This window comes from Frankliniella occidentalis, unplaced genomic scaffold, assembly GCF_000697945.3.
Source record: "Frankliniella occidentalis isolate FOCC.00 unplaced genomic scaffold, Focc_3.1 Scaffold317, whole genome shotgun sequence".
NCBI classification, from domain to species: domain Eukaryota; kingdom Metazoa; phylum Arthropoda; class Insecta; order Thysanoptera; family Thripidae; genus Frankliniella; species Frankliniella occidentalis.
The window spans coordinates 95,687-122,651 of NW_026267442.1; the positions used below are offsets into that span (position 1 = coordinate 95,687).

Genomic DNA, 26,965 nt, shown 5'->3' on the forward strand with positions numbered 1-26,965 from the left:
ACGCCGATAGTTTCCGGTGATCAGTAAATAATTGAGCATTTAAAAGTTGCGGTGATTCCTTTACCAGTGAGCAGCTTCGCCATGAGTAGTCCAGCTCTAACGCTCCTCCTTCTTCGGTGGCAGTCCAGTCTACGCAACAAACCAACCCAACCTTGGCTTCAGCGTGCCAATTCTCGTCTTAGGCGCAGCAAGGTACTTTATTGGTAAAAGTTTTGTAATACAACAGCAATAGCAAGAACGTGATTTTGTGTCGGTTTCCGTGCAAATCGTTTGTTTTGGGCACATTTTACTACGATTTGCATCCAGATTTAGCACAAAATTGTCCTAATATTGGTTATTGGTGTATCCTAGGCAAATGATTTGCACAAGTCCTCTACCCTTAGCTTTTAATGTTTTGAAAATTGCTCGTACGTATAATATCAATATCATAACAGCTAGTCACTGGCGATCTGGCAGAAGGTCGTCATTCCAAAATTCAACTTTTTTGTTTAAAGGTATTTCGGCGGAAAAACTTAGGGCCCATTTACGATCGTTTGTGGAATCTTAAATTAAATTGACCATCGCGTGGTGCCTTATGGGAGTGCAGTTGGTTCACTAAATGTAGACACCATGGCAGCCCAGTCCCCATTGTGAGTACAATAGGGCTCTATTGTGTCCAGTGTCTACATTTTGTGAACCAACTTTATCTACGATGGCAGCTCCCTAAATAAAATTCATTTCTTGTTGAATTATGGCTCACGAAATGAAATAGAGACCGTCGTGATGATCTTCATTTCATTTAAGCTAGTCCTTAGCTCAAATGAATTTCGGGTTCCAGGCGCGAGGTTTCGAAACAGCCAATCAGAGGCCAAGACAAGACTAAACAAAGATGAAAGACGACAAGTGAGAAACGATTCTGTCATGGCGGGGACTAGAAATGAATTTAAGATAAGGGCCATCGTAAATGGGGGGTACCATTTAACCCCTAAAATTAATAAATAGCTTATTTGAAATTCAATTTTATTTTAGACACCCCGACGATCGTAAATGGGCCCTTAATATTATACAACTAGACCAAAAAAAACATTTTTTTTTTATTTTTTTTGACTCATGCCCTTGTGCCAGATCACGTGTTTAAGCTAGGCTAATAAGGCAGGTAGAAACAGTTTTTAGCTTCTGTTTCGTAGTGGTCCCAGGCTCTGATACTGGCGTGGATGGTGCGCTGTGCAGCCGACATGGTCTTGGCACGGGACGCTGAGGCTATCCGCGTCCCCCTGCGATACTTTACTGGCAAGTGCACTAGAACTTTGGAGTGGCAAGAAAGGGCATCATTTAGGTAACATGGCTACTCAAACTAGCTCTCTGCTCTGCTGAGCAATCTCTTGCTGTTCGAAGTTGCGTACCGCATTTAGTATTAACATAGATCGTTTTGTAGTGTTTACCATTTGCCACATTGAAAGCTACAGGTGGCGTCGGATCAGGTATACCGTGTGATCTGTGATTGGCACCTACTCGTGTATTTGCTGCTTCCCGCATATATGTGCAAGTACGCAGGAAATACTGAGTTCTCGTACTCAACAGACTACGCACTACTTCCTGCCTGAATACATGGCCAAGTACGCTAATGTGTCGCTGAAGCGCCGGTAAAAAAATCATTGCGATTCATTTTCAGGCATGTATGCGTGCGTGTTTGTTGTCCGCTTCTTTCGTCGCCGTGGTTCGAAATGCAGTGCCATATTATTTCAACTTGCTACTGCTTCTGCCCAGCTAGAGGAGACTGGCTGCCCAGAGACTAAGGTAATGACAATAAACTATTGTCTCTATTTCAAAGCACGCACGACGCCGCACTGCTCGCAAAACCACCCAAGGTTTTCCAGGCTCTGGCGAAACTACGCACCTACATCTTGGGCTGATTTTTGATACCCACGCGCACCCTTTTCCGAAGTATGAAGTTATCTTAAAATTTCCTCCTTGACGCTGACTAGCCGACGCGGACGAAGTTCTCGGACCCGACCGGAAACTAGCCCCCCCCCCCCCCCCTCTTGCGGCCAGTTCAAGAACATCGTTGACGTCAGCCAGTCAGTGTCAAGCAAGGGAAGAATTCATGATGATCTGTTGTTCTTTTTACGATTTGCGTCGGGCGAAATACCCTATTGTGAAGACGATTCTAAAACTGTTTACATTGAATGTTCTAGAGTGGTTGTAACGTTTTGTTTGCAGGAGCTACTAGTACGGTCTGCTCGGATTTTAAGGTGGACTGGGGTATTTTACACCGTTTTCAGGACAACGCAGATCTTCGGCGTCATTCAATCGTCCGTCGTATACCACAGCGACTCAGCGGCTGCAGCAAAACTAGACTCGTATAGCTCTAACCTAACCACCATCGTTTACATACTCAATGTAGGTCTCGAAATAGTTTTCAAGAAAATGTACATATCCATGATTTTTTTTTCGTGTTCGCAGATTTTGCCAACGACTTGCGCGACTCAAGATCGTCTTCTGTCGCTCTGCAGGCGACTGCTATGGTGGTCGGCCTCGTGGCCTTCTATCAGATGCAGACACTTGTCTACGTTCTCTTCGGCTCGTGCGCCGTGCTGTGGCGTGCCCTCGGCTATGAGTGCGAGCGAAGCACTGCAGGTGGCAGCGGGCCTCTCTGTCGGTGAGAAGGAATCAAGCTTGCGTAGTTCGGGGGGTGTGGGAGATGCGCTCCAAGACGTCACTACACGTAGCCGAGGCTCCATCTCTTTTGCACCGTGATAAAACTTTACTTGACATAAACTTGTGTGGGCACATGTGACCCATACACAGTACTTCTCTGTGCAGGCTAGCGGCTTTGCACGCGTTGCTGCTCCAGGCAGCTCGTAGCTCACGGCTGCTTCTAGCCGGGCTGCTATTTCAGTGGCTACCCGTCATCCTGGTGCTGCCGCTCCTAGCGACGGTCGAGCTCATTGTGGCCTTCAAGGTGGACCTTCTGGCACTCACTTGCTTCACCGTCATTGGTACAATCTTCGTACCTGTCTGCATCACAGGTTAGCCATTTGTCGCACTAGGGTTGCGAAATTACCGGTAACAATCAATGTTACCGTAAATTACGGTAAAAATCGTAATTTACCGGAAATTTTGGAAAAATTGGAAAAATTCAATTTGAAGCAGAAAAATTGGCAATATACTATTTCTTGGCGATCGAAATTCATGTGTACTGCCTAAAAAGTGACGGAATAGCCGGTCTTAGCTATACTCATTGGAATATTTGTGTTTTTCATCTTGTTCTCATCAACATCAGTTGTATATAGAGTTACCAGAAGTACACCTATAAAAATCGTTATCTAAAGCTATGCCTTTTAAACTTCAGGTTAATGACAAATTTGCTATCTGGTCTCTAAAAAGTGAATAAATAGGTGATAATATGTCATATTTACTGCTCCAAATGTGACTTTTGCTTCTGAAAAGTGAGTTTTTAACTCATTTTGTAGGGTTATTGTTATTATCACCGGTTTTTTTCAACGTTACCAAGCTTTTGGTAAATTACCGTAAATTACCAATTTTTCTGGTAACGTTACCGGTAACATTACCGGCCATCGCAACCCTATGTCGCACCCTTATAGCTGTTACTGTTGTAGTACCTTGCCTCAAGATCGGCTGTGAAAAATATAACCTGACTAGTCAGTCCATAGCTATGGACAAGTGGCAGAAAGCGGTAGGCTGTATGAGAATAATTTTTTGACGGATGATAACCCGCTCTATGGCTTTTGTGCCCGATAAATTCTGACATTGCGATGTGTCCTAATGTCCGAACTCATCCAGAATAACGCCCATCTGCTTCCTGTATCATTTTAGGTCAGATGCTTGAAGATACCAGCGCAGCTTTAAGCGATCGCTTGTATAACGGTCCCTGGGTCGAGGAGTCCTGGAAGACACGACGGTTGCGCCTCCAGTTCATGGCGGGTGCCACGCGCCGTGCGAACTTGGCCGTGCAGGGCCTGGGGTCCCTCAACGCGCCCACATGCCTGGAGGCTATCCGCCGATGGTTCGGCTTCATCAACGTGCTCTTGAACTTGCAGTACTAATTTCGTTCTACACATAAACATCCCAACAGCTCTTGTTTACCACATGGGTACACTGAGAGTCACGATATGTAACATAACGGACGTGTCCGTGTATAAGAGTTGTTGGGGTAAAAATTTTGGAAGGGGACAACATATGAAGTCAGCTTCTTAGACAGTCCTGGCTGTCTCTGCCCGAAGGTAAAAGTTTCCAATATTGATAAAGATGGCCGATTAACGTTCCAGTTGCCGTTTTCTCCGTCTCGGCCGTTCCGTTCGTCCCCGGTAGAAGCCCACTGCCATCGCCCTGGTTGTGTTATAAACATATTTTTTGATTTTACCAGCAGCTGTTTGAAGCATAGAAAAGCACCTGTGAATTTATTTATTAGAGAGTCCTTCCCTGTACCCGAAGGTGGAATATCCCGTTTTGATAAAGGTTCCCGTTGCCTATATTGCCTATTGACGTTCCAGTTTTATAAAGCAGACTTTCATTCTTATTTTGAAGCCTTGTAATGCATTACAAGATACAAGCCTTAGCGCCATATTTTGAATTTGCTTTTGGAGCTGGACTTTCTCGTTACCAGCCGGCGACAGAACTGTTCTCCCAATCAGTGATATCAATCTGATATTAGGGTCCAAAAAACATGTAAAAAGTAAAGTCAGATTTTTATATACACATTATAGATTCAGTTAAAATATAAATTATATAAATAAAGTATAGATTCAGGTAAAATAGTTGTTTTTACTAGTCACAGCTCACTAGATTATAATAACATCCAATTGATACCTTTTGGACATCACTCCGTACTAAAAAAAGGATGTATAAGTAAAATTTAAATGATTGGAACATTTGCCCACGGTAACGACACTGCCCTGAGCGTCACTCAAAATGACACGTATTTTATTTTCTATTGCTTTTGATTTGCATCTAAAGGACTGGGGTGGGGGACACAGACAACAGTTCAGGAGTAATGAGTTAACGTATTTGTAACATCGTCAGGGTGGTAAATCAACAGCAGAATGTGATTGGTGGACTCCAAATTTGAACACCCGGTAGCAGGTTCAGTGAAATTTCCATGGAGTTCACCTTCGTAAGCTAGTAATTTGAAATAATTTTTGTGATTAGCATCAAACTGGAACAAAACCCTTCATAGTGAGTGATTGATAACATCGGTATAAAAATATATTGGACCAAATATACAGTACTAAATAAATTAAACAAGCTGGCTTCAAATGTGATCCGCTTCCCAGATTTTCACCGGTTAGACGGAATGTTAACAAACCAAGTTGAATGAATCGAAACCCGTGAAATTTATCTGTAACTGATGCTTGCAAGGTGTAGCTTGATGTTAACATTGAGGTACACAAAGTCTTTTGTGTTACATCTGCTACTGAAAGTTATTTCTGTAAAACTGATACTGAAAACAATTTGTACAGCCGATGTTGCACGCGAACTTAACGAAGTAGGCACCATGACCTATGCCCACATGCATTGCGGCTGCCTACCTGGCCGACGGATTCACACCTTTGTGAGTTTTTTTCTATTTCACGCCCACACCCGACGAGTCTTAGTGGCATGCTACACGGCGATCAAAAGGGCATAACTTGCCCGACATAAGGGCACGAAAAAATCATCCACTCACTTTGGAATGTTTCCTGGCAATCTTTGAGTGCCGTATTTTGCGGCATTTAGGCCCCTGCATGTGACGGGGGCAGGCCGACAGCGGATTTTGGTGGTCCAACTGGAAGTGGGGGTCATATAGACCTGCCTCGGAAGTGAGTCACTCCTGTCGGCACCGCGGGGTGCGCGTGGCGAGCGCTCCAACATGACGCCTTGTATCGTGCGCCCAAAAAAGGCGTTTCGGACAGACCAATCAGCTCACTGGCGCTTCATCGCAGAGACCTTTAGACTAAGACCAAAGGTTACTTCCAGTCAAAATCTATCGTTTTAGACCCGAACCCCGACAACGTTTTACTTTGGCTTTCAATTTGGAATGGGCTAACGTAAACGTTGAATCGACGTTGATCTTCCAAAATATAGTCCAAATGTCGACGTACTATCAACTTCCTGGCTGGGTAGTGTTCCAGCTTATGTGTCACAGCCGTTTAAATATTATTTCGTCGTGTTTGACTAACAGTAATATTATATTGGAGTTAAGAAAACCGATGGGTCCTAAGAACGTTGTCCGATCTCGCAGTGACGCTTCAACAATGTTTGATCTCGCAGTGACGCTTCAACAAAGTCCGATCTCCTTTTGACGTTCTCTGCGGCGCCGTCTTCTTTCAATTGCGAGATGAAGAATATTGGCAGTAGAGAAAAAGTAAAAACTGCAATGTCGTCCTTGATCTATTATGAACACATCGCAATTTTTACCTTTTCTCTACTGCCAATATTATTTAACTCGCAATTGAAAGAAGACGGCGCCGCAGACAGAGGTCGGCATCGGCTCCCAAACCCAGCCCGTTCCGTCCCGCTCGGCTCTGTCACCCGTCCCATCCCGTCCCGTCCGCTCTCGGTCCGGCTCGCTCACTCCCGCTCGCCGAGACTCGCTCGTGTCAACGGGTCCCGTCTGCTGGCCAGGCCACTCAAACGGGTCCCGTTCGTTCGGCTGCAGTCGGCGAGGTTCGGCACATCGCTATCGCTACCTCGGGTTTATCGCTCTGTCTCTCTCGCACACCGACTGCGCACGGCGCGCGCTCAGAGTGGGACCCGTTCGGGAGCGGATGCCGACCTCTGCTTTGTTGAATCGAAACACGATTTTGATTGCAAACGTGTGCACAATCCGTTTCGGCTCTTCTAAACTATGTTCCCCTTGGCGAGTCTTGACTATGGAAGTGGAGGGCGAATAATTGTGGTGAGTGAAAAGGAAGGTCTCACGAATGTCAACCCTGAATGCAGGCAAAAAGCATGGCATATGCAGCCGATTACGTAGAGATTGCCGAAGATTATCGTAGATTGCCGGGGTGGGTGTACACCAGAGAGTTGAGGCCCCCTCGGCCACGTTGCAAAGGTAGAGGTATCATGAGTATTTGGAAAAGAATCTTCTCTTCGTGAATTTCTCTGAAGATTTCTTGGCGACCGCATTCCCCTCTTGTAGAGTTAAAAGCAGGGTGATAAACCAAACTGTGTGATAGGAGAATGTTAAAAGAGACGGGAATGTAACGACTTAACGACTGTGATTCCTGCACACGTGGAGTAAGTGAAAGCGTTTTGATGAGTATGATGATTTTGACACTGGGTGGTGGGACCCCACCCCTTCCTCACCTCACGCCACCGACCTGTCCGTGGGGAGGGAGGGGCAGCACGACATGAAACGGCTGTGTGCAGGAAGTCCGGCGGGAGGTTGTGGCGGTCCACAGGGCCACCTTATCATACCCGAGCGGGCGGGGCAGCCTTCAGTGCGGCGCCAGCAGGCCGCCATGCCATGCCGCCGCGGCCCGCCGCCTGGTAAGGGCCGCCCTAACCTGGCTAGTGAGCCGACATGGTGCGCGTGTAGGAAGCGTTTTACCAGGCTTGTATGGGATATTCTCTGCGAGAGGTGCGTGTTTGGTATTGAAACAGCGCACTACTCGTAAAAATACTGGTTGAGGTAGGAAGACCAAACTCTGCGTCGATGTGGTTACAGCTCCTTACTACTGACCCTGTAATCAAACGATCCCTCCTCAATGGAGTTTTGTTCGTTCTAGTGTTCGCTTGTAAACGGCCTAGAGAACGGTTGCATGAAACTTATTTGAACAACGCTCACAACAAAATGATCAGTATTCTTGTGGCATAGGGTGTAGTTCACTTCTATCAAGTAACAAGTACAGAACATACCAAGGCGTAGAAATGTATCACCAGTCAATTGTGACCCTCAACAATCTGTAAAACTTCACGGTAAGTCATCTCTGAACGTATCATATCAATTTCGTACAGCCTGTACAAGGCATGGAGAACGTATGGAGGGTTTCGCGAACGTGTGATGAGTAGGTCCAGACAGACGTTCATAACTTAAATATTTGCGCTGATGGTAAAACATCTTCATACTGCTACCGTTTTCTAGCGATTCCTTTTTAAATTTGAATAGCGAATCGTTAAAGGAAATCTTAGTATCATTCACACTGTTTTTACCATTAGCAGTTTGGTCTGATTAATGCTAGGTTTCCAGTTGGCAGTTAACAAATTAGCACATTTGAAAATATATTTTCCTCTCTATAGATCGACCCCAAAGAAGACAACTGATATTCCGAAACTTAACAACACTTTAGTATTGTTCGTCATTGAATATTGTGCTTGAGCCAAACATTAATGTTCTCGACGTATCTTAGGTGGAGGGCAGTTTGCATCGCCAAGCGATAGCTGGTGCGCACCCGGGATTCTGCTGGCCATTGCTTTGCTGACGTGGGCGGTCACGTGCAATGCAGATGTTCTCCCTACTCAGGCACCAGCTGAGGGTCATCCTGTCACAGAACACCCTGCTCCGGTTATTGCATTCTCTCAGAAGGCTGGTGGGTATCCGATGACTAAAAAAGTTCCCTAATTTGGAAAAGACGGTGGAGCGTAGAAGTGGGAATAACTTCGTATTGTATAAGGTATGGGTTTTTAAGGCAGAAGGGCGGGATGAGGTTACAATGCCGCAGATTGGTTAAAAACTAATTTGTTTGTTTATAATTCGGTTACTTAATTATTTGTTTCATTTGATCAGAATTAGATGCACATGCTTATTTCGGATCAGGCAATAGTCCAATGACCCCGTGCACTGTGGACCACAATCTTGATCGCTTCTAGAGCCAACTACCGTCAGGCTACAAGATGGCAAAGTCACTACCTTCAAATAGGGTCATGTGTCCCTATTTCAGATGAAAATAACGTCCACACTCAAATTGCCCTAACTCCAAAACGAGTGCAGTTACGGACACAAAAAAAAAATGCTTTTTGTTAAGGAAGATCTAACCTGTGTGCTTTGGTAAAGGGCGGGAATACAAAAATCTGATCCGAAATAGGTTCAGTCGCTCTATGTTCTTCTCTCACTTCCGTTTTGTATAGCATGGAACCTATTGACTTTAATTTGACAGTAAACGGTTGTAAGATGTTAGACAGCGACCAGGAAAACGAGAAAGCTTATCAGCAGTCCCTTTTGAGAAAAATCTGTTGTTTCAGTACAACAATTTGAGGTTAAAGAATTTGCTTGGAAATCCGTTTGGAATATATATCTCTGGAAAAACACTCTGCACGATACAAAAGTACAATTGCTCCAACGAACGTCTTGCTATGGTAGCCGGGTTGTTAGTCCAAATGCTCGTTGCTACTAACCGTATGAGTGGCTGCAGATGGCCAACCGGCGCATGTAGTTTGGTCAACATATGGTAAGTTCTTTTTATCATTGCTCAAAAAATTTCGGGTCTGGCTCTGAATTTTATTTTTATTCCGGAAAATTAAAGGTATTCATGCAATATGCACCCACTCTGTAGCTCAAACGGTTTAGGCGATATACATTTTTACAGTTCTGAAGCAAATATAGGGAAGGTGATGCTAAAAAAAACAACAAAATACTAGTTTTTCTAAGTTAAACATTATAATTCTTTTTTTAGACTTTGTGAATATTACCTTCCCACAGAAATTAGAGAATGTTTTGGGCTTGAGAAGCATAATGTGTAAACCAAATTTGATGACAATTGGACACCACAAATTTTTGCTATGAGAGTTGCCCGTATATGTTAGATTTTGTTGTTTCCTGTGATCGAAAAGTAGAAAAAAAACCAACTTTTTGACATTGGTGTTTTAGAGTAAGTTTTTAATCTTCTTTTAAATGGCACAGTCAGATTTTACCTCACTGGACTTTTTCATAGAGTAATACTTGCACCTCCTTTTGAAGCCGCTATTTTTGCCTCAAAACTTTAAAATTATGTATATATCCTAAACCGTTTGAGCTACAGAGCCTAGATTTGGAGCCGGTTCATATAACATGAATACCTTTGATTTTCCGGAGTAAAAATAAAATCCGAAACCAGACCCCAATTCTCGGGTCAATGATAAAAAGAACTCATCATATGTAGTTGGATCAGCATCTCACGTCGCTTAAGCTAATCCAAGGTCAAAATGTTGATTCGCTGGCACATTTTCTTGCGTGTGGTTCTGTTCAGTTGGAAAGTCTTCCTTATACATGGTTTATGTACCAAATTGAAAATGTCCAGACCTCGCCCGTGTTTGTTTTAACAGACCACCAGAGGTCGATGTTGTTCATGCAGACTCGCAGAACGTCTCTTCCACCACGAAGGATGACGAAACCAACAGGGCGGGCGATAACCTTAGTCAGGATGGTGATGGTGCTGGCAGTGGTCACTTTGATTGCGGAAGCAAAGATAGAGTCAAGTTTCGCAGTCCTCACTCCCGGATAGTAAATGGAGAGGACGTGGAAATCACGGAAGTGCCGTATCAAGTAAGTTTCATGTTGACTTTTTCCTTCTGCATTTGAGGGGATCTATTGGTAAAAAATAAACTTTGTTCATATGATTGCTTCATTCTTTATGGTCTAAAATCATTCCCGGGGCCCCAAGTAATTAATTTTGAGAGTAAGTGCCTTTTAGGGAGATCGAAAATTTGTGCTCTAATGGTGTAAAAAATCGTCTTCTCAGGATAGTTCTAGATCAATTTGACTCGGTTTGAGCTGCATTGCTCTGAGTTCGCAAATATAAGTCTAAAGGAGGCACTACCTTTAAAAATTTGAAGGGTTCGATTGATGCAAAAATTTGCCCAACTTTTAATCGATTGACCTCTTGAAAATTAGTTTTATGAAGAGACACTTGCAAGTGCACGTCGGATCCCTGCGAGCAGTGTAGAGCAATGTAGAACAATTGTTCGGATGAACACTAGGCTTGTATACTCTAGATAGTCATAGATTTTATTTTTAATAAATATACGTGTAAGCACAACTTAGATGGATGCAATTTTGTATTTTGTCAATTGATTAGATAGTGCATCACTTAATGCTGACTGAAACCCGCAGGTGGCGCTGGAGTACTCTTCGCGCTTCACGTGTGGGGGCAGCGTGATCTCTGAGTGGTGGGTGCTGACCGCAGCGCACTGCTTCGAAAGGTTAGTTCAGGGCGAGTCAGTGACTGTTGATGTCCTGATGTTTGTTGTACATTGTCCCGGAAATCCTTCCGAAATCGATTGAAATGTGCTTGTAATCATGAATCTTACTTTCACTCAATTTTTGCGATAACTGGTGTTTTGCGATTCCCACGCTAATGGGCATGATAACTCCAAAAAATGTGATAAAAGTATCACATTTTTGTAATAAAATCATCACAAAAAATATAATAAAACAGTTTTTGTGATAATTTTATCAGAATAATGTGATACTTTTAGCACAGTTTTTGGAGTTATCATGCCCTTTAGCGTGGGAATCGCACTGTAAAAAGCTTACGAACTAAATACTTTGCAACGTTACGAACAATTTCCGTTCTTTGTATTGCAAAGAAATTGTTCGTATTGCAAAGCGATTGTTTGTAAGGCTAGACGGGTCTTACGAACAATCGGTTTGCATTACGAACTATTTGTTCGTAAGCTTACGAACAATTAGTTCGTAATACAACGCTTGAAAATCCTTCGTAAGCTACGAACGTTTTGGTTTGCATTACGAACCTATAGTTCGTAAGCAATTTACAGTGCGCAAAACACCAGTTATCGCATGGTTTTGTGTTAAAAGTATCGCAAAACCAGACTCGGTGCTTGCGCGTTTTCTGCCCGGAGATTTTACCCTGAAATCACTGTGAATGTCATGTGCGATCCGAAATTTCGTGATAATCGACTGAAATCGTGGGCAATAGGGTGCTTCATAGGTTTCGATGCCAATAAAAAATATTGAATTTTTGACTGAATGTAGAGCAAACCCCCTAAAATTCTCGTTCTTGCGAGACTGAAACGGGCCTCGGAAATCGATATCCTGCGTCAAACTTTTTTCAGGACTCATGTTTAGGTCCACTACCAGGAACTGAAGGAATATTTTGAGAAATCATTTTTTTTTTTTTGCACCCTACCGAAGTTGCCCTGCCGTTGATGAAGAACAAACATGGAAGGTGCAAGGCATCGCACGAGCCGCTTCTGTGACGTAGTGCGGGCAGGTTCCGTCTTCCTTTTTGTTCTTTTCCCCTTTCTATGCATTTTTTTTTAATTCTACAGGCCATACCAAGCGACTGCTAGTCGTTGGCGCGTCCGCCTCGGCACAACGTACCGTCAGAAGGGCGGGCGCCTGCTCAGGGTGCAGCGGGTGGCCAGGCACCCTCGCTACCACGGCCGCGGGTGGGATGTGGCCCTCGTGAGCCTCGCAGACCGCGCCGCTTTCAGCAGTGCTGTCCAGCCTGTGCGCCTCAGCTCCAGGAGCGACGCGGATCCAGCCTCGGGTGCAGCCATGACCATCTCCGGATGGGGAGCTACACAGTTTGTGAGCTACATCACCCTTAGATACACTTTCAATTTGCGACAGTTTATTCAAGTTGTACATGAAGCACATGGGTAGAAATGGGGGAGGGGGCCACAAAAAATGCATGATCTGGCCTTGAAGGTTGGAGGAGGGGTATGTTCCCTTCACGTGGACAGCTAGTGTAACGAATGGCATTCAGGGATATTTATTTGAATTGCCAATCTGAGCATGTTTCGCCATTTGGTTAACTGCGACACGTAGTCCGTTTTGTCACTCCTGCTTATTTGTACGTAGGAGTCGACTTTCTTACCCGACAAACTGAAGAGAGCCAAAGTGCAAATCATCGACCGGAGGAGCTGCTCAGCCGCATACGACGAGATCCATCTTGGCCCTGTTCGACTGGACGAGCTCTGCGCGGGTGGCAACAAAAAGGATTCGTGCCAGGTCCACACTCTACTTGCAGTACCTACATGGAAAATAAATATGTCCTAACCGGAATAAAACAATGAAACAGAAGACGGCCGTGGCCTGCCACCGCTGTCGCTAGCGTAGCGTAGGCTGAAAATCTAAGCCATCCGTAAAAGATTTTCTGTCAATTTTTATTACTCTATGACGGGTCTAACGCTGCTTGATCTGTGCGAGCCTATCAAACACTGTTTGATCTCACCAGATCTCACCGTGAAGCTCCGGGCTTCTTCGAAGTCTCGAGGAACCAGTCATAGCGCTGATGAAATTTGATTGTGCCACATCATGCATCAAAAAAAAAAAAAAAAAAAAAAAAAAAAAAAAAATCTGGTAGCTCCTCCCTTTTTATAGGGAGACACACTTTTAAAGAAAGTTGAAAAGTTGTGATACAATTATTTGTGATGATTACTTTTTCGAAAACAACAAAAGCTGCGTTTCTTTGAAATGTTCCGGAATTGACAGATGCAAATGATGTGCACAAAATCACGCCTTTTTCAGTGTCTGAAATGCCCCATCCTGTTTACAGTGCACGTACCGTGTAGCTAGACTTACAAGGGAACCTTTTCAGGTGTAAATCTCCGATCGTCATGGAACTCGGAAAATGTAGAGGTTATTATAATGAAAGTCAGATGGCTTTTAAAAAATTTCCCTAACCCTCATTTATACTGGGGGTTTACTTAAGCCTTACAATGTTTTTTGACCTAAATATCCCTATACCGCCCTAACGGTACAAAATAGAGGAAAACGGACAAAACTGTGGTCCTTAGGGAACTACTTTGACGAGTTACCCGATAGATCACTGATTTATATATTTTTTAAACTTTACTCCTCTCCTCGGTGAAACTAATTGTGATGTTCAGGAAAATTTTCAAATACCATAACATTTCTACACAAATAACCTCCAAATTTTCCAGGTTCCAACGAAGTTGAAACTTTACACCTGAAAAGGTTCCCGTGTTATCCAAAATTCAGGCTCACGGCCAAGATTTGCGGGAAACAAGTTCGGGCTCTCTACTAAACGGAGTTGCAGCGAGCAGGGAAAGTAAACTCCGTTCGTATGGTGAGCCTACTCGTTATATGTAAAATGTCAAAATGTCTGTGCAGGGTGACAGCGGTGGAGCAATGGTCGATTCCAGTGGTGTGCAGGTAGGCATCGTGTCTTGGGGTGAGGGCTGCGCGACTTTTCCGGGCGTGTACACCAAAGTTGGCAGTGTGGACATCCGCGACTTCATTCTTAAGACTTCTGGAGTTTAATAAAAGGACCCCAAATGCGGATTCATGAGTTACGGTCTGCCTGATTGTGATATTTTGACCGCACTTACTGGTACTTGCTTAAGCTACTTTTAACGTTTAAACCACTAAATACATATTTTTGACATTATCCTTTATTTAATATTTCATCAGTTCCTTTCAAAACCAAAACACGATATAGAAATAAGTAGAAGTGCGCCCAACAACGTCTCGCGTAACAGGCTTCTCCATATCGAAGCGCGGTTCCGCAGCGATGCGCCTAATGCACACAGACTACGCCTGCGGTACTTACACCCGAGATAAGTATAAGGGTCTTGCGGCTCCTAGATTTGACATCCTCAGAGAAACTGTCGAAGACCCACCACATCTACAGCAGGGAATTGAAACCATTTTACAATTTTAATTTTTGTGGGATTCTTATGGCAATGAAAACCTAATTTTACGTGATTGAGTGCTCCTGTAGGAAGTTTGTGTTATCACTCGAAATGTGTGGATACTTCCTCTAGTTTCCGATTTGTGTGTCGGGAAGTCGTTTGGTACGGCTCTTCGGATTGTGAAACCATTTTATTTTGCATGTAGACTTTATTAAACTGTAATTATGATTGCGCAACGATGTAATATATTTATTAAAAGTATTCCTATGTAATTGAAATTTCAATATGATAACACTTGGGAAGATGACTCCGGACGACTTAGCGCTTCTTGGTCAGTAAAGCTTGGTGGATTTCTCGTTCTTTCTGTAATTCCTGTGGTAAAATACCGATCATACATATCTTCCCAAAAGCGGACACGTTCCCCAAGCACTTCGTGTTGAATGCTGAGTGAAGTGTTGATGTCGAGGCAGGGATATGGAGCCGCGCTTCTAGGCGGTAACGCAGGCCAGCGTAAACCGTGGATTTCAGGTTCCGGGTCAGGCTCGCTTGCTGGAGTAGGATCTCTGTAAACGTGGGTGGTAAATAGTATAAGTTAGATTAAAAGTCCACTGGCATTGCTCTTTTTATATGATGCCGCAGGACTACAGCCTGTTGTTTTTCGACTTGAAACGGTATGTGACATTTTGCTTATTGACTGCACATATTTTGGCAGTCATTCAGCACGCAAGTTACTGAAGAAATTTGGCCTGTCAGAGCTTCGCCAGCTATCGTTAGAACCAGCGGTATTTAGCACACGGGTGTCAGTTTATGAAAGGCTTTCAAAATATACGACCTATGAATGTTTCAAAATCGGAAAAAAAATAATCATTTTCAATAATACTTTTTCTAGTTGGGAGCTGTATAGGCCTCTTTCCTTATCTTGCTCTGAAGATACAAGAGCTACGGAGATCCGGCACAATTTTGTTTCGCCCTCTGAAAGGGTCAAAAAACGGTAAAAATGCATAGAAGTTACGTTGGTACGGAAGTCACATTTCCACTTAATTGGCAATTTTAAACAGAGGCTTCATCGAGGGGGCAATAACTCCGGGAATCATGTGTACACCTGTCTGGGAATCGTCAGGATAAAAATTGATCAAAATCAATAGAAATCGCTTAGAGTAAGCGAGAAACTAGAGAAATAAGTACAAATCAGTCGAAATAAGCGTTTTATACCACTAAAACCCCCCGAAAAACCTATGTAATACTTATAAGCGGACGGGAATCACCGGGAATCAAGAATTTCGGGAATCATGTGTACACTTCAAAAGGGAGTTATTGCCCCCTCGGCTTCATGATATGATGACCTGACAAAATCGGCTATTTCGAGTGACGTAAAATGTATGATCTGACTAAAGGACGATCCTTACGGAATGTAACAGCTATGCCTTTAAATACCCAACATTGAAAATTGAGTCGCTTCTTTCTCACTAACCTCTCGATACCCCCTATGTAAAACCGCTTACCGCCTCGGTGGCTGCGGACAAACGCTCACCTCATCCCCGCCTGCGGACAACCGCTTACCTAGCTTGGCGCTCCGGATAATGGCTTCAGTCACTTTTTCACCGAAAACGTTATATTGGTATCATTCGAAAGAGAATTTCCGCCTCTTTCAAATGATACTAATATTACGTTTTCGGTAAAAAAGCGACTTAAGCGGTTATCCGGAGCGCCAAGCTAGGTAAGCGGTTGTCCGCAGGCGGGGATGAGGTGAGCGTTTTCTCAGAGCCCCCGAGGCGGTGAGCGGTTTTACATAAGGGGAATCGCTCTTGCCTCCTAAATCTGTTCAAAGCTGACGAGTAACCAGAGGTTCAAAAAATATTTGTTTAAGATCTCTGAAGAGGTAACTCATGACTGTAGAAATCTGGGGGGTGAAATTTTGGCCTTTTGGCTCTATCTCTCACCGTTTGGGCGCTGAAGATGCTTTTTCGACAAAAATGTGCCAAAAATGAGCACGCTGTACATAAAGACGTACAAGAAGGCCTCAAATCGAAAAATAACAAAGGAAGTCATATCCGAAACAGCACATTCTGAGTCAGAATCAGTTCTTGGAATTGACGTATCTTCGATCGTTTCCGAGTTAGAGGTCGATATACTTCAAACAATGGCAAAAAGTCCAGTTTTAAGACTGAATGTGAAACAATCCAAGCTGAAAACTGTGGTTGTAATTTTTTTTTATTCATTTTTAAAGCAGAAGGGTGGGCTGTAGGCACGGTGTTGCACCGTTACAGTCTTTTTTAATGTGCAAGGAGCTAATCTTAAGGGCCGCAGCCTAAGTTTGTTCGAAATACACAAAGTAACTCGTAGGTCGGGCCGTAGGCCCGACAAAACGCCGCCGGCAGACCAGGAAGGCCCCGCCCCTGCCGAACGGAGTTGCCTACGGAGCGAAGTGAAGCTGGCAACTTCGTTTGGTGGAAGGGCGGGCCTGCTTGTTATTGGTTGAAAAGAACTGCTAGCGATGTAATCTGAATCTGTCATGATGCATATTCTAGCTTATTCAAAGTTAACATTCACGCGCGGATCGAGCGACACTAGCGCCACGAGTGGCCACTTTCGTAACTAGCTCAGGGCAGATAAATAGCATTACAGGGACAGGGACAGGTAGCCATGGAGACCAATCAGCCACAATTTCTCAGAAATTACATCAATTTTCCGAGTTCGTACCGAATTTAGTTTATGAAAACGCTTCGGACTAAATAAAATACTTGCCACATGTGTCTCCATGGCTACTTGGCCCTATCCCTGTACTGCTATTAATCTGCCCCGAGCTAAAGTGGGCACTCGCGGCGCTAGTGTCGCTCGATCCGGATGCGTGATGCGATGTACTTACCCGTATTTGATGAAATTAGACAGAAGGGAGACTATTCTTCTTCGAGTCAGAGCTTCAATGCTCGTGGACGGCCATGCCGGCTCTGGACCAGGAGGCTTGTCACGACAGCCAAAGATATAGCCCATATCATCCATATGGGCAACTATGCCTGTAAATCAAAGCGCCAACAGTCGCATCCTTTAACGATTTTTAAAGCCATTTTCAGTATTCCTGCTGTCTTAAAGTTTTTCTAAGCTACTGCCAACGTTTTGCATCTGCATCAGTAATGCGAAATAACTCCGTTTTACATTGCTGAACATTTTTCTTGCATTAGTTAGTCACTGACAAGAATATATACACGGTTATACAGAGCTTTTGCGAAATTCATGTCTTTAGCGTTTCAAGAATTTAGATGCAACCCACTGCAGCATTAATTTCTCACCGACAATTACAATCCTCAAAAACAGATCTTGGACCTACCCGGAGGGCATTTAAACATCCGAGACGTTCGGTTGTTGCGCCCCTCAACTGAAAAACAATAGAGGTACGATCGTGGTCGTCCAGGGTGAACGGAGTGTTGTCGAAAAGCGTCGTAGAACCCTCTTGCCAGTAAATCTCCTGTGTACTGGAACAACGAACCATGAGTTACCTTTTACTGTGCACCGATAAACTGAGAAGCACTTGCAAGTGTTGTTAGCAACACCATGTTGAAAAATTGCAGGTTTTTCACCGAAAGTTTAAAATATCTATCAGGCAATTGGAGGGAAATAGTTTTGGTCACTGGCCTATCAATTCAGTGGAATGTCTTTTCTAAGAGTATCACTGCAGGCCAGAACATATTTCGTCTCCAAAGGAATTTTGTTACACGGCTCTTACAGTGTACCACTGATGAAGAGTTGGACTTTTGGTACCAGCGAAGTAAAATCTCCGAATTTCTTCTAATACTTCCTCACGTTCCGGAGATCCATAGGGTAGGTCTAAGTCGTCCGGCAATGTCCTCTCGAGCATAGCGTACCGGTCCTTAAGATTACTTGAGTTGGCTTGAATACCTGCAAGAAATCTTTTTCTTTTATTCTGTTAGTAACTCGTTCAATATGGTTATTTTAAGTAAAAAATGATCAACACTTAGATTTGAATTCCCCCGCCTTATACGCCATATTGTACACTGCGTTACTGCGTTACTGTAGATGCCACTGTTAGTCACTGTGCCTGGGGTACACTGCCCTTTGTCACGATGACGAAAATACCATGGCTACTTTTCAAAACAGGGCTCAATGAACTGTATCTACTCTATACATACCGTTGCCTTCAAACCACATTGTCGCTGCACATGGGAAAAATCGTGAAAGAATCACACATTTCAATTTTAAAATTTGTTGTTTCCACTATGGCCTTCTAGTTGAAAGATGGCCCACCTCCAAGTTTTGAACCAGCATCTAATGCTCTGCAAAGACCATTCGAGGTTCATATCCTGTTGGCGATATGTTATGTCGATGAGCTGCTTCCCTAGTTTATCCCTGAGGGTGCGTCCATTACAGATTCGCTTCCAGCCGGATCTTTAACTGCTAGATTTGCTTTGGTAATCATACCTTCCCACATCCGTGTAGGGCCCCAATTAAGCCAACCATCATTCCGGCAGAAGCCAAACAGGGTTGGGACTGGCCTATTGGTGTGACTGCGAACCATCTTTACTGGATGGGCTGGCCACAGAGCGTCATTCCGGTCCGCATAGGCGTCGGCATCAATCATGGGACTCAAGGGTGGGTTAACGCGGTCGGAGGGCTGCAAAGGAAGTCTTTGACGAGTTTCGTTTTCTCATCTAGGCATTTAAACAGAACATGCACACTTTTAGAGGATACAACGCTTACCGGACAGGAGTACATGCAATCCCATGTTTTGCTAAACAAGTCTGCCGCTGGCACTGATTGCAAGTATGTCAGAATCTCTTCGTCATTGTTAGAAGTACAACCCAAATTGCGGGCGAGATACAAGCTCTTGTCTCTGATTACATCACCCGGGGCGCAGGCGTACTGAAATGGGGAGAAACATCATCCGTCATACACCCAGAAGTACTTGATCCAAGTGCGCTGCACTTGGTACAAGAGCACTTGGCACTTGAACTGATTGAGGCCGGTTGGGACTTGAAATAAGCTTTCGGGTTGGGACAAGTAAAATGCGAACTTATGAGATGAATGCACGCGCCTGGGCCAACAGTGATGGTGCTTGACATATCAGGAATGAATTCAAGAACATGAGGCTGGATGAATTTGAGTTCCAAATGGGACTTGTGCTAAGGCTCGAATTGACTACTGCTGAGAACTTCTAGACCAACACAGGTGCGCAAATACTAGGTGATTGGCGGGGAGGGGGGGGGGGGGCAGGCGCATGTGCTAATCGTAGGTCTTAGCGATTTTTTCGCTTTACTAGACCCCCCCCCCCCTTCCCTCAAAGTCGACCCCTTTCAACTTTATGGTCCCACCCGCAAATCTATGCGACGCGCCAGTCAGGCTGTCGGCATATGTGCAATAATATTCCACGATGGCGGAGGACGTTTTTTGTCAGCTTTCGCCTTTTTCTGCTAATTTCATACCTGAGTGAGATTTTTCAGTGGGACTCTAACTGGATAGGTTCCTAGATGCTTCTCCACTCCTCTCCTGCACCGTCAACGACCCAAGTAGGTGTCGTTACGGAAGAGGCAACGTTCAAACCTACCTCTTAGCTCTCGAGCCTCACCAATCTCAATTCAGGAAACCGCAAAATCAAGTCCGGCACTGAACTTGAAACAGGAACACGCGTTTCTGGGTGTAGTGACCTGGCCCTGAACTACAAGCAGGCCGAACCTCAGCCAGACTGATTGGCCATACCCGCTTCACTTCGCCATCGCAGAATATAATGTCGTGATGTGGCACAGTGTGTCTAACAGCCTATATCAACAGCCTGTTTTGAAAAAAACCCGTTAACAATTCTTGTCAAGGCCGAAACGAACCCACTGCCAGGGAAATTCAGTTCACTATTGACTCTTAGTTTTAAAATTGTACACTGTTTCTCGGGTGGTTGGCAAGCACGCGAGACCGGATTGAAAAGAACATTAATATTTGGGAGCGGGGAGCTACCCCACCCAGCCGTAGCCCCCGCTCCTCACCGTGATTTTTGTTCTTCTCCTTCCGGTCTAGCCTAGCCTTGAGATACCCTACCCTCGTACCGAAACCAATTCCACTTGCGTCATTACGAAGTTCAAAGCCACACGAATCGCAGAATGCAACATGTCGCGCCAGCACCTGTCCACTCACCCAAGGTGCAGAGGAGAGAGCACCGGAAATAAAAATGTTCTGTTGGAATAAGTTCTTTGTAGACTCTAGAAACTGGAATGTATGGCCGATGAGCCCGCCAGCGCACAACCCAAATACAGTGACTCTCTCTGGATCACCACCAAAAGATGCGATGTTTTCATTGACCCAGCGGAGGGCGGCAATGCAGTCGTGAAGACCCATATTGCCTGGAGCCACTGGCGAGTTCAAAGACAGGAACCCTACAGAAAGAAAGAACTGGTCATGGAATGCTTAGCGCGGTTCAGGCGTTAAATGGAGTTTCCTCTCTTGAAAACCATCCACTCGGCTTACAGAATATTGACAACGATAGCTTTCTAGGCAGTTCTTAATAAATTCAATACCCATGATTCACATTACTTACCAAAGGAGAGAAGTCTGTGGGGCACGGTGACAACAATTATATCCTTTGCGACAAGAAACTCTGGTCCAATTTCGTTCATGCTCATGTTGAGTAGGCTCCATGCTCCAAAGGAGTAGACGACGACCACAGGTTTTCTGCAGTGAGGTTCTGTGCCGGGTGGTCGGTAAACGTTAACATAGAGGCAGTCTTCGGATCCCATGACACTCTTAGAGTAGTAATCAATCTGGAGACAACCGTCGCGCTCTTCTATCGCGTCTCGGACACCGGACCATTTCTCAACTGGCTGCGGAGGCTGCAAGAACAAAAATACATCGTAGGTTAGACTTAAAGAAATTTCACCTTATTGTGTTGGTTACATTGATATTTTCTGTAAAGGTATAAGTAAGCTCGGCAGTAAGGAAAAATATTGTCCATACATGGAAGTGTACACTGCACGAATTTTGTCAATTTCATGGTAGGAACAACAGTAGTAAACTATTAATTGGTTTAAACTGTAAAATTTTGCTATCCTACGGTGTACAGTAAGAGAGTACATATTTAAAAAAAGTAAAATTAACTCTAATACGCTCTAAACGGAATGAAATTAACGCTTGTAGCATTAAATACATATGTACAAATGCATTCAAATCAAACGGAAATAAAAGCAAATGTTACACTTACCAAAAATCGTAGCTTGCCAACAGGTGGTGCGGCATAAGGCACGCCAAGAAATGCCTGGAACGGTGGTGCATTTGTCAGTGGTTCCACGACCCGTCCTCGCAGCCCACCACCCCATGGCAAAGTGACTTCAAGCGCCTGAGGGACAAATAAGAACCACAGAACACACCAGTCAGAACTTTTATTTGATCAAACCGACGTCGATTACAGTGCTCTGTCATAACGCTAAAGAATGTTCAAGTAAGAATTGAAGTTATTATGAGTTTTGAAATGTACCCGATATTTATCGCGTATACGGTAGAGAAAAGCTGGGCAAGATAAACAAATTACTTATTTACAGTATAGGAAGAGTTGCAAGTTATAAGACTTATAGCGAATGTACCTAATCATTGTCAGGCAGTCCTTAATGATTGAAATTTGCGTTGGGCATTACCCATATGTACATAAACACAAAATCTTCTTCATTCTTGTGCACATCTAAACAAAAACAAGACGCAATAAACACTAAATAGCCTGGCACAATTTGCACTTGTGCCCATGTTAAGGTGGATACAGAGTTTCCAAAACACGAGTGTGATTTTCACGCCAGGCGTGATTTTCACGACGCCAGGCGTGATGAAAGTCGGTTCCTGATTGGCTGTGTGAAGCTTACGAAGCCGGAAAAATCACGCCTGGCGTGAAAATTCACGCTTTTCGTGAAAATTACGCTTGCGTTTCGTGAACTCTGTATCCACACTAAAACAGATGCCAACTTGCATCTACGTTACCAACAAAATAAAGCATTCAGTTTTGATTCAATATTGTCAAAATTGTCCTTTGCCATTTACAGTGAAGTACACAAGACTTGATCTGTTGAAAATATGTTTTAAATTAACAGCTAAAGTTTAGTTGGTTTTGCTAGCAACACATGCGTTTTTTTAACAAACATGCTTTTGAAAAAATGTTAACAATTATTGTTAACTGCGAAACGAACCCACGGTGAAGGAAATTGGGCCGCCCTGTGTATGCATCTTTTCGGGTGTTTTTTTTTTTGTTTATTAGGGACCATTAGTTTAAGGGAGCAGATCTGTGAAATAAAAGGTTTTGGAAAATCGTCATTACATAAGAAACACGCACCGCATCGATTTAAGAATAAAGGACTTAAAGGGTTCATGGTCAACCACTAACGGCATCTCTTAAGAGTATTTTAAGAGTAACTAGCACTTTTTTTAAGTCGCAGACCTATCCGATGCAGCATAATCCTGCACTCCAAAAAGGACTACTTCGTCCAGGCAAAGATTGGCATAGTGCTGTGCGCGCACCGGTGCCAACGGGAAAAATTAGCTTCCACCTATGCATTCAATACACCTTTAGCCTCAAATCGATGCGGCGTGTAGTTTTTAAGTAATTCCGAGACTTTTTTTTTTTGCCGCGCGCGCGCGCGGGGAGCCCACTTTTCAGGGTGTTCATTGTTGGACTTGTTGCCCAGACGCGGCCGAAAACGCAGTAGGTGCACACTGACTGGACTTGTATCTGTTGTTTGTACAAACTTAAACAATCATTTTTTGCACACATTTCTGCGTTTATTTGAACACTTTTGTGCATTCAATTGTAGGAAATCATGCACTTTGGCGTAAAAATTTGTGCGAAACGAGACGTAGGTTTAACTTAGCGCGAACGTTTGCACAAAAACGTACACATACATTTAGTGTACTATGTGGTGTTGCTCCACCCTGTCTGGTAGAAACTGGTTCGTTTTAAAAGTTTCTGACCGAAAACGGTCACATCTGTTTCGCTCCTGGAAATAAAAAGTTGAACGGGAGAGTGGGGCACCCGGGACAAAATTTTAGCTGACTGTTCGCCGAGCTCTACTGAGTAACTAGCGCGGTATCTGAGTTCCGGGCAACTTTAGCTGAATCAGTATTATTCAGCTAAATCACATCTGACTTTTTGCCTACCAAACCTGGAATGCTGCCAACTTTATCTGCACCCTTATCAGATGAAATCAGTTTCACATGAGTATAACTGACGTTAACTGAATTAACGACTATGTCTATTATTCAGTTTTGTTCATATTAGAACATCGCTGCTACTAGCTGCGTAAGTGGCAGCACAAACTGACCACGAATCTGCAGTTCGCTGAATAACACGCCATCCTCATATCAGCTGTTTGCAGCTTTTTATTTTTACTGAGTATAGTTGAATGTAAGAGAAATTTCGTCAACGTCAAGACTCAGATGCACGTCAGTAAAAACCGGTTACACGTCACAGACTGAATAAATGAGATGATCGGCCGACATCAGTAGTTCAGTTACGCTCGGCTATTTCTATCACTGAGATTAGCTGTAAGTAACTGAATGTTGGCCTGTGTCTAGACTCAGTAGCGTGTGTGTAAAATACAGTCACATAACTTGTGTCGGTCAGACAGTATCAGCCTTTCCAAGCTTATAAATCGCTACTGCCAGTAGCTGATCTCTGCTGATAGTGGTGTGCCGTTCATATTCAGTAACCGACAGACTTTTGCCAGTAACTGAGTTGCTGACTTAGAGCTGACCCTTAACTGAGTTTAACCTTTTAGACAACATCAGCCGAAGTTCATCAAAACGTCTTTTGACTCGGCTGAGCTCGAGACACTTAGTAAATGCAGAGGACTTAGAAATTTTCTACCTAGGAACTTTGTAAACAGAGCGTCGCCTAATTCAGCTAAGTTAGCTTAATTCAGCTGATGCAGTTAATGTCAGTCAGCCGCAGATGGCGGTTATGTCACGTTGGAAAGACACTCTACCCGACTCTATACGCAGAGGAACGGACTCATAGCGTAGTGGTCTAGAGTGCTGGCGCACAGTCCGAAGTTTGATGGTTCCAATACTGGCGTTCTTTTTTTTTGGAATAAAATGAAACTCAGTTATACTCAGTTCTGTGTGAGCTAATTTCAGGAAACGATACGGCACTTAACTCAGTTACCGTCAGTATTGTATTAACTGTACGCACCTGTTGTCACGTTTTTTCAGCTATAATTCTGGACGGTCTGTCAGCTATTTTCAGTTTTCAGCAAATTACGCCTGAGAATCAGCAAACTATGTCAGAAACACAGCAAAAGTTGCCTCGATCAGTTAAAGTAATCACCTTAAGTCGGCTCTCGATCAGTCGCAACTCAGTTTTTAAATCAGCTGTTTGTGAGTAGAGTTCGTCTGACAGTCAGCTAAAATTTTATCCCGGGCACATTCGACTATTGGGGCACATTGGTCCACTAGCAAATTTCATGGGATTATAGCAATTGCGGAACCATTTTTCAAACTCTGGGAAGAAACTTTTCCCACCCTAACTAATTTTCTGAAAGGTTTGGTGAAGTGCGCTGGAAACAATCGCACTGACCAGGGGTTGAACATTCTTTTCCTCTCAAAATAAGGAAAAAGTTAAATGTATTTACTTTATAACCAGCTGATTTCGAGCTATGAATCAAATATTTTCGGTTGCGATCCGAGTTTTATGAGAAAGTCTATTGAATTGATACAGATTGCGCCCACATTCCAATGAGTATAGACTGTCCAATTATATTTTGGAGCCATTTAATTGAATTTGCTATGCTTGGGGCAGTTCGAACCGTCTTGCACAAGACTTATTTTATTTGCACTGGATGTTTTCTTTTTAGAATATCACTTACGCACCGTACTGGTATTCGGGATACAGCGGTGACTGTTTACGGTAACCTTTTCCAGCTTGGCTCAATGTGCCCGAGGTCAGGGCACATTGTTGGTCCACAAGCAAGGCCTCCGCGGGTTTCGGTTTTTCTCAGTCATTACTCGAAGAAATGTGCTGCGACCGGTTTTCTGGGGTAAAGTAAGGACCAAACTTACACTTGGCAAAGGAAAATAATTTTTAGCACGTCACATGCAGCAATGGGAGCAGAAAGAAAAAGAAACGGACCAATGTGCCCTACTGGCCCCACTCTCCCCTCCGACTACGAGTGTGCTACATGTGCCAACAAAGTTAACAAGACTTTTATTCTAATTTACAGCAAAATAATACCAAGTGCTATCGGTAGTGGGCCAATACAGGCCGAACAGTTTCGATAGAGTTCAAATAGAAACAACATTGTTGGTACACAGTTAAATCACGCCGTGTGACGCCAGGTTATCTTTAACAGTGTACACACTTGCGTTCAATTGCACCAGATTGAATGAATTTTATCGCATGTGTAATAACAGTAGTTTGCGGCCGTATGGCGTCACATACCGCCGCAGCCGACGTGCTCGCGAAGCGCCGCATGCTTACTGGCAGCCTGGCGAGGGCATGAAACGGGATCTCCACATGGGCTGGTTAATCTGAATTTCAAAGCCACCATCACTCCTAGAGGCGAAGGTCCATGTCATCGCATGAGCCTCGCTGAAAACTTTGCCGTAAAATATTAGATTTCACAGAATAAATTTCCCAGGCGTAATTGCCATTGGAAAACGATTCGCTTGGCTAGCATATATATTGGTCGAAAAATCCTTCGGTAGTGAGAGAGAGATAGATTTGAGCTGGTGTTATTGCAAGCCAACTGTAAAGCTTTATTTTACTGGTCTCCTGTAAATTTACAGGTAAAAGCAATTGCCTGAAACTATGGCAAGACTATTTGTGTAAAATCTCTATTTTTTGTAAAACGGACACGTTCCTACCACACTGCGCGGGGGGTGGGGGGCGGCAGTGCGTGATGCAGCCGCGACCACCGGTCAGAGTGCAATTCCACATTACCTTAGTACCGAAACAGACAGCAAAATAAATGAAGTAAATTTCTAGATTGCCAGCCAGCAAGTTTTCTGCTGATAAACTGAATTTTCTGTGGTGCACACATCAAGGCACACATGCATGCAACCACACCGACAACGTAGTTTAAAACCCGGTACAAGGTGGTCGGTGCCTCGGTCAGAGCGAACACCTATATGTTCAGTGTTGCGGATTTCGATACAATTTCATGCCGGAGGGGCGATGTCGCAATATAGGCTCACAGGATAGGCCAACTTACTACACGTTACAATCCGTACAACTGGAAATGTTTCCTTCTCTTCTTACATTAGGATATATAATTTAGTTTCTTACATCAAGGGCTCGTTTCGTAGTTTACATGAAGTGTTAACGTTTTTAACAGGCTACATGTAAAGGAAGCTTTTCGTCTGCATGAGAGTAAATAAGCACTGGGGTGATTCTCAGAATACGGGCCATTTGGGAGTTCCTAAATTTATTTATTTTTTTGTCGAATTTGCTAGGTTTTTGGGTCGCAATGGTTTTATTTAC

The 26,965-nt window shown here is 43.8% G+C and overlaps 2 protein-coding genes across 2 annotated transcripts in view; one reads left to right on the forward strand and one right to left on the reverse strand.

Moving 5' to 3' along the window:
• LOC113217032 (uncharacterized) overlaps nucleotides 1-14,273 on the forward strand; it is a 25,986-nt gene extending 11,713 nt beyond the window's left edge. The window contains exons 2-13 of the mRNA XM_052273952.1: nucleotides 68-192; nucleotides 1,167-1,269; nucleotides 1,652-1,776; nucleotides 2,200-2,379; nucleotides 2,493-2,638; nucleotides 2,803-3,008; nucleotides 8,331-8,510; nucleotides 10,251-10,441; nucleotides 11,009-11,097; nucleotides 12,187-12,448; nucleotides 12,722-12,871; nucleotides 13,997-14,273. Coding sequence (XP_052129912.1) covers nucleotides 68-192; nucleotides 1,167-1,269; nucleotides 1,652-1,776; nucleotides 2,200-2,379; nucleotides 2,493-2,638; nucleotides 2,803-3,008; nucleotides 8,331-8,510; nucleotides 10,251-10,441; nucleotides 11,009-11,097; nucleotides 12,187-12,448; nucleotides 12,722-12,871; nucleotides 13,997-14,146 — 1,907 coding nt within the window. The 3' untranslated portion in view covers nucleotides 14,147-14,273. The remainder of the gene's footprint in view (nucleotides 1-67; nucleotides 193-1,166; nucleotides 1,270-1,651; nucleotides 1,777-2,199; nucleotides 2,380-2,492; nucleotides 2,639-2,802; nucleotides 3,009-8,330; nucleotides 8,511-10,250; nucleotides 10,442-11,008; nucleotides 11,098-12,186; nucleotides 12,449-12,721; nucleotides 12,872-13,996) is intronic.
• Nucleotides 14,274-14,705: 432 nt separating this feature from the next.
• Nucleotides 14,706-25,959, reverse strand: LOC113207121 (juvenile hormone esterase-like). Its single transcript, XM_026423514.2, has 10 exons — nucleotides 25,925-25,959; nucleotides 21,713-21,847; nucleotides 21,053-21,344; nucleotides 20,653-20,891; nucleotides 19,231-19,392; nucleotides 18,952-19,144; nucleotides 18,239-18,411; nucleotides 17,843-17,987; nucleotides 17,384-17,531; nucleotides 14,706-15,080 (listed from the first exon to the last, which is right to left on the reverse strand). Exons 1-10 carry the CDS (start codon nucleotides 25,955-25,957, stop codon nucleotides 14,798-14,800), a joined length of 1,803 nt encoding a protein of 600 aa, XP_026279299.1. The 5' UTR covers nucleotides 25,958-25,959; the 3' UTR covers nucleotides 14,706-14,797.
• Between the last annotated feature and the right edge of the window lie 1,006 nt (nucleotides 25,960-26,965).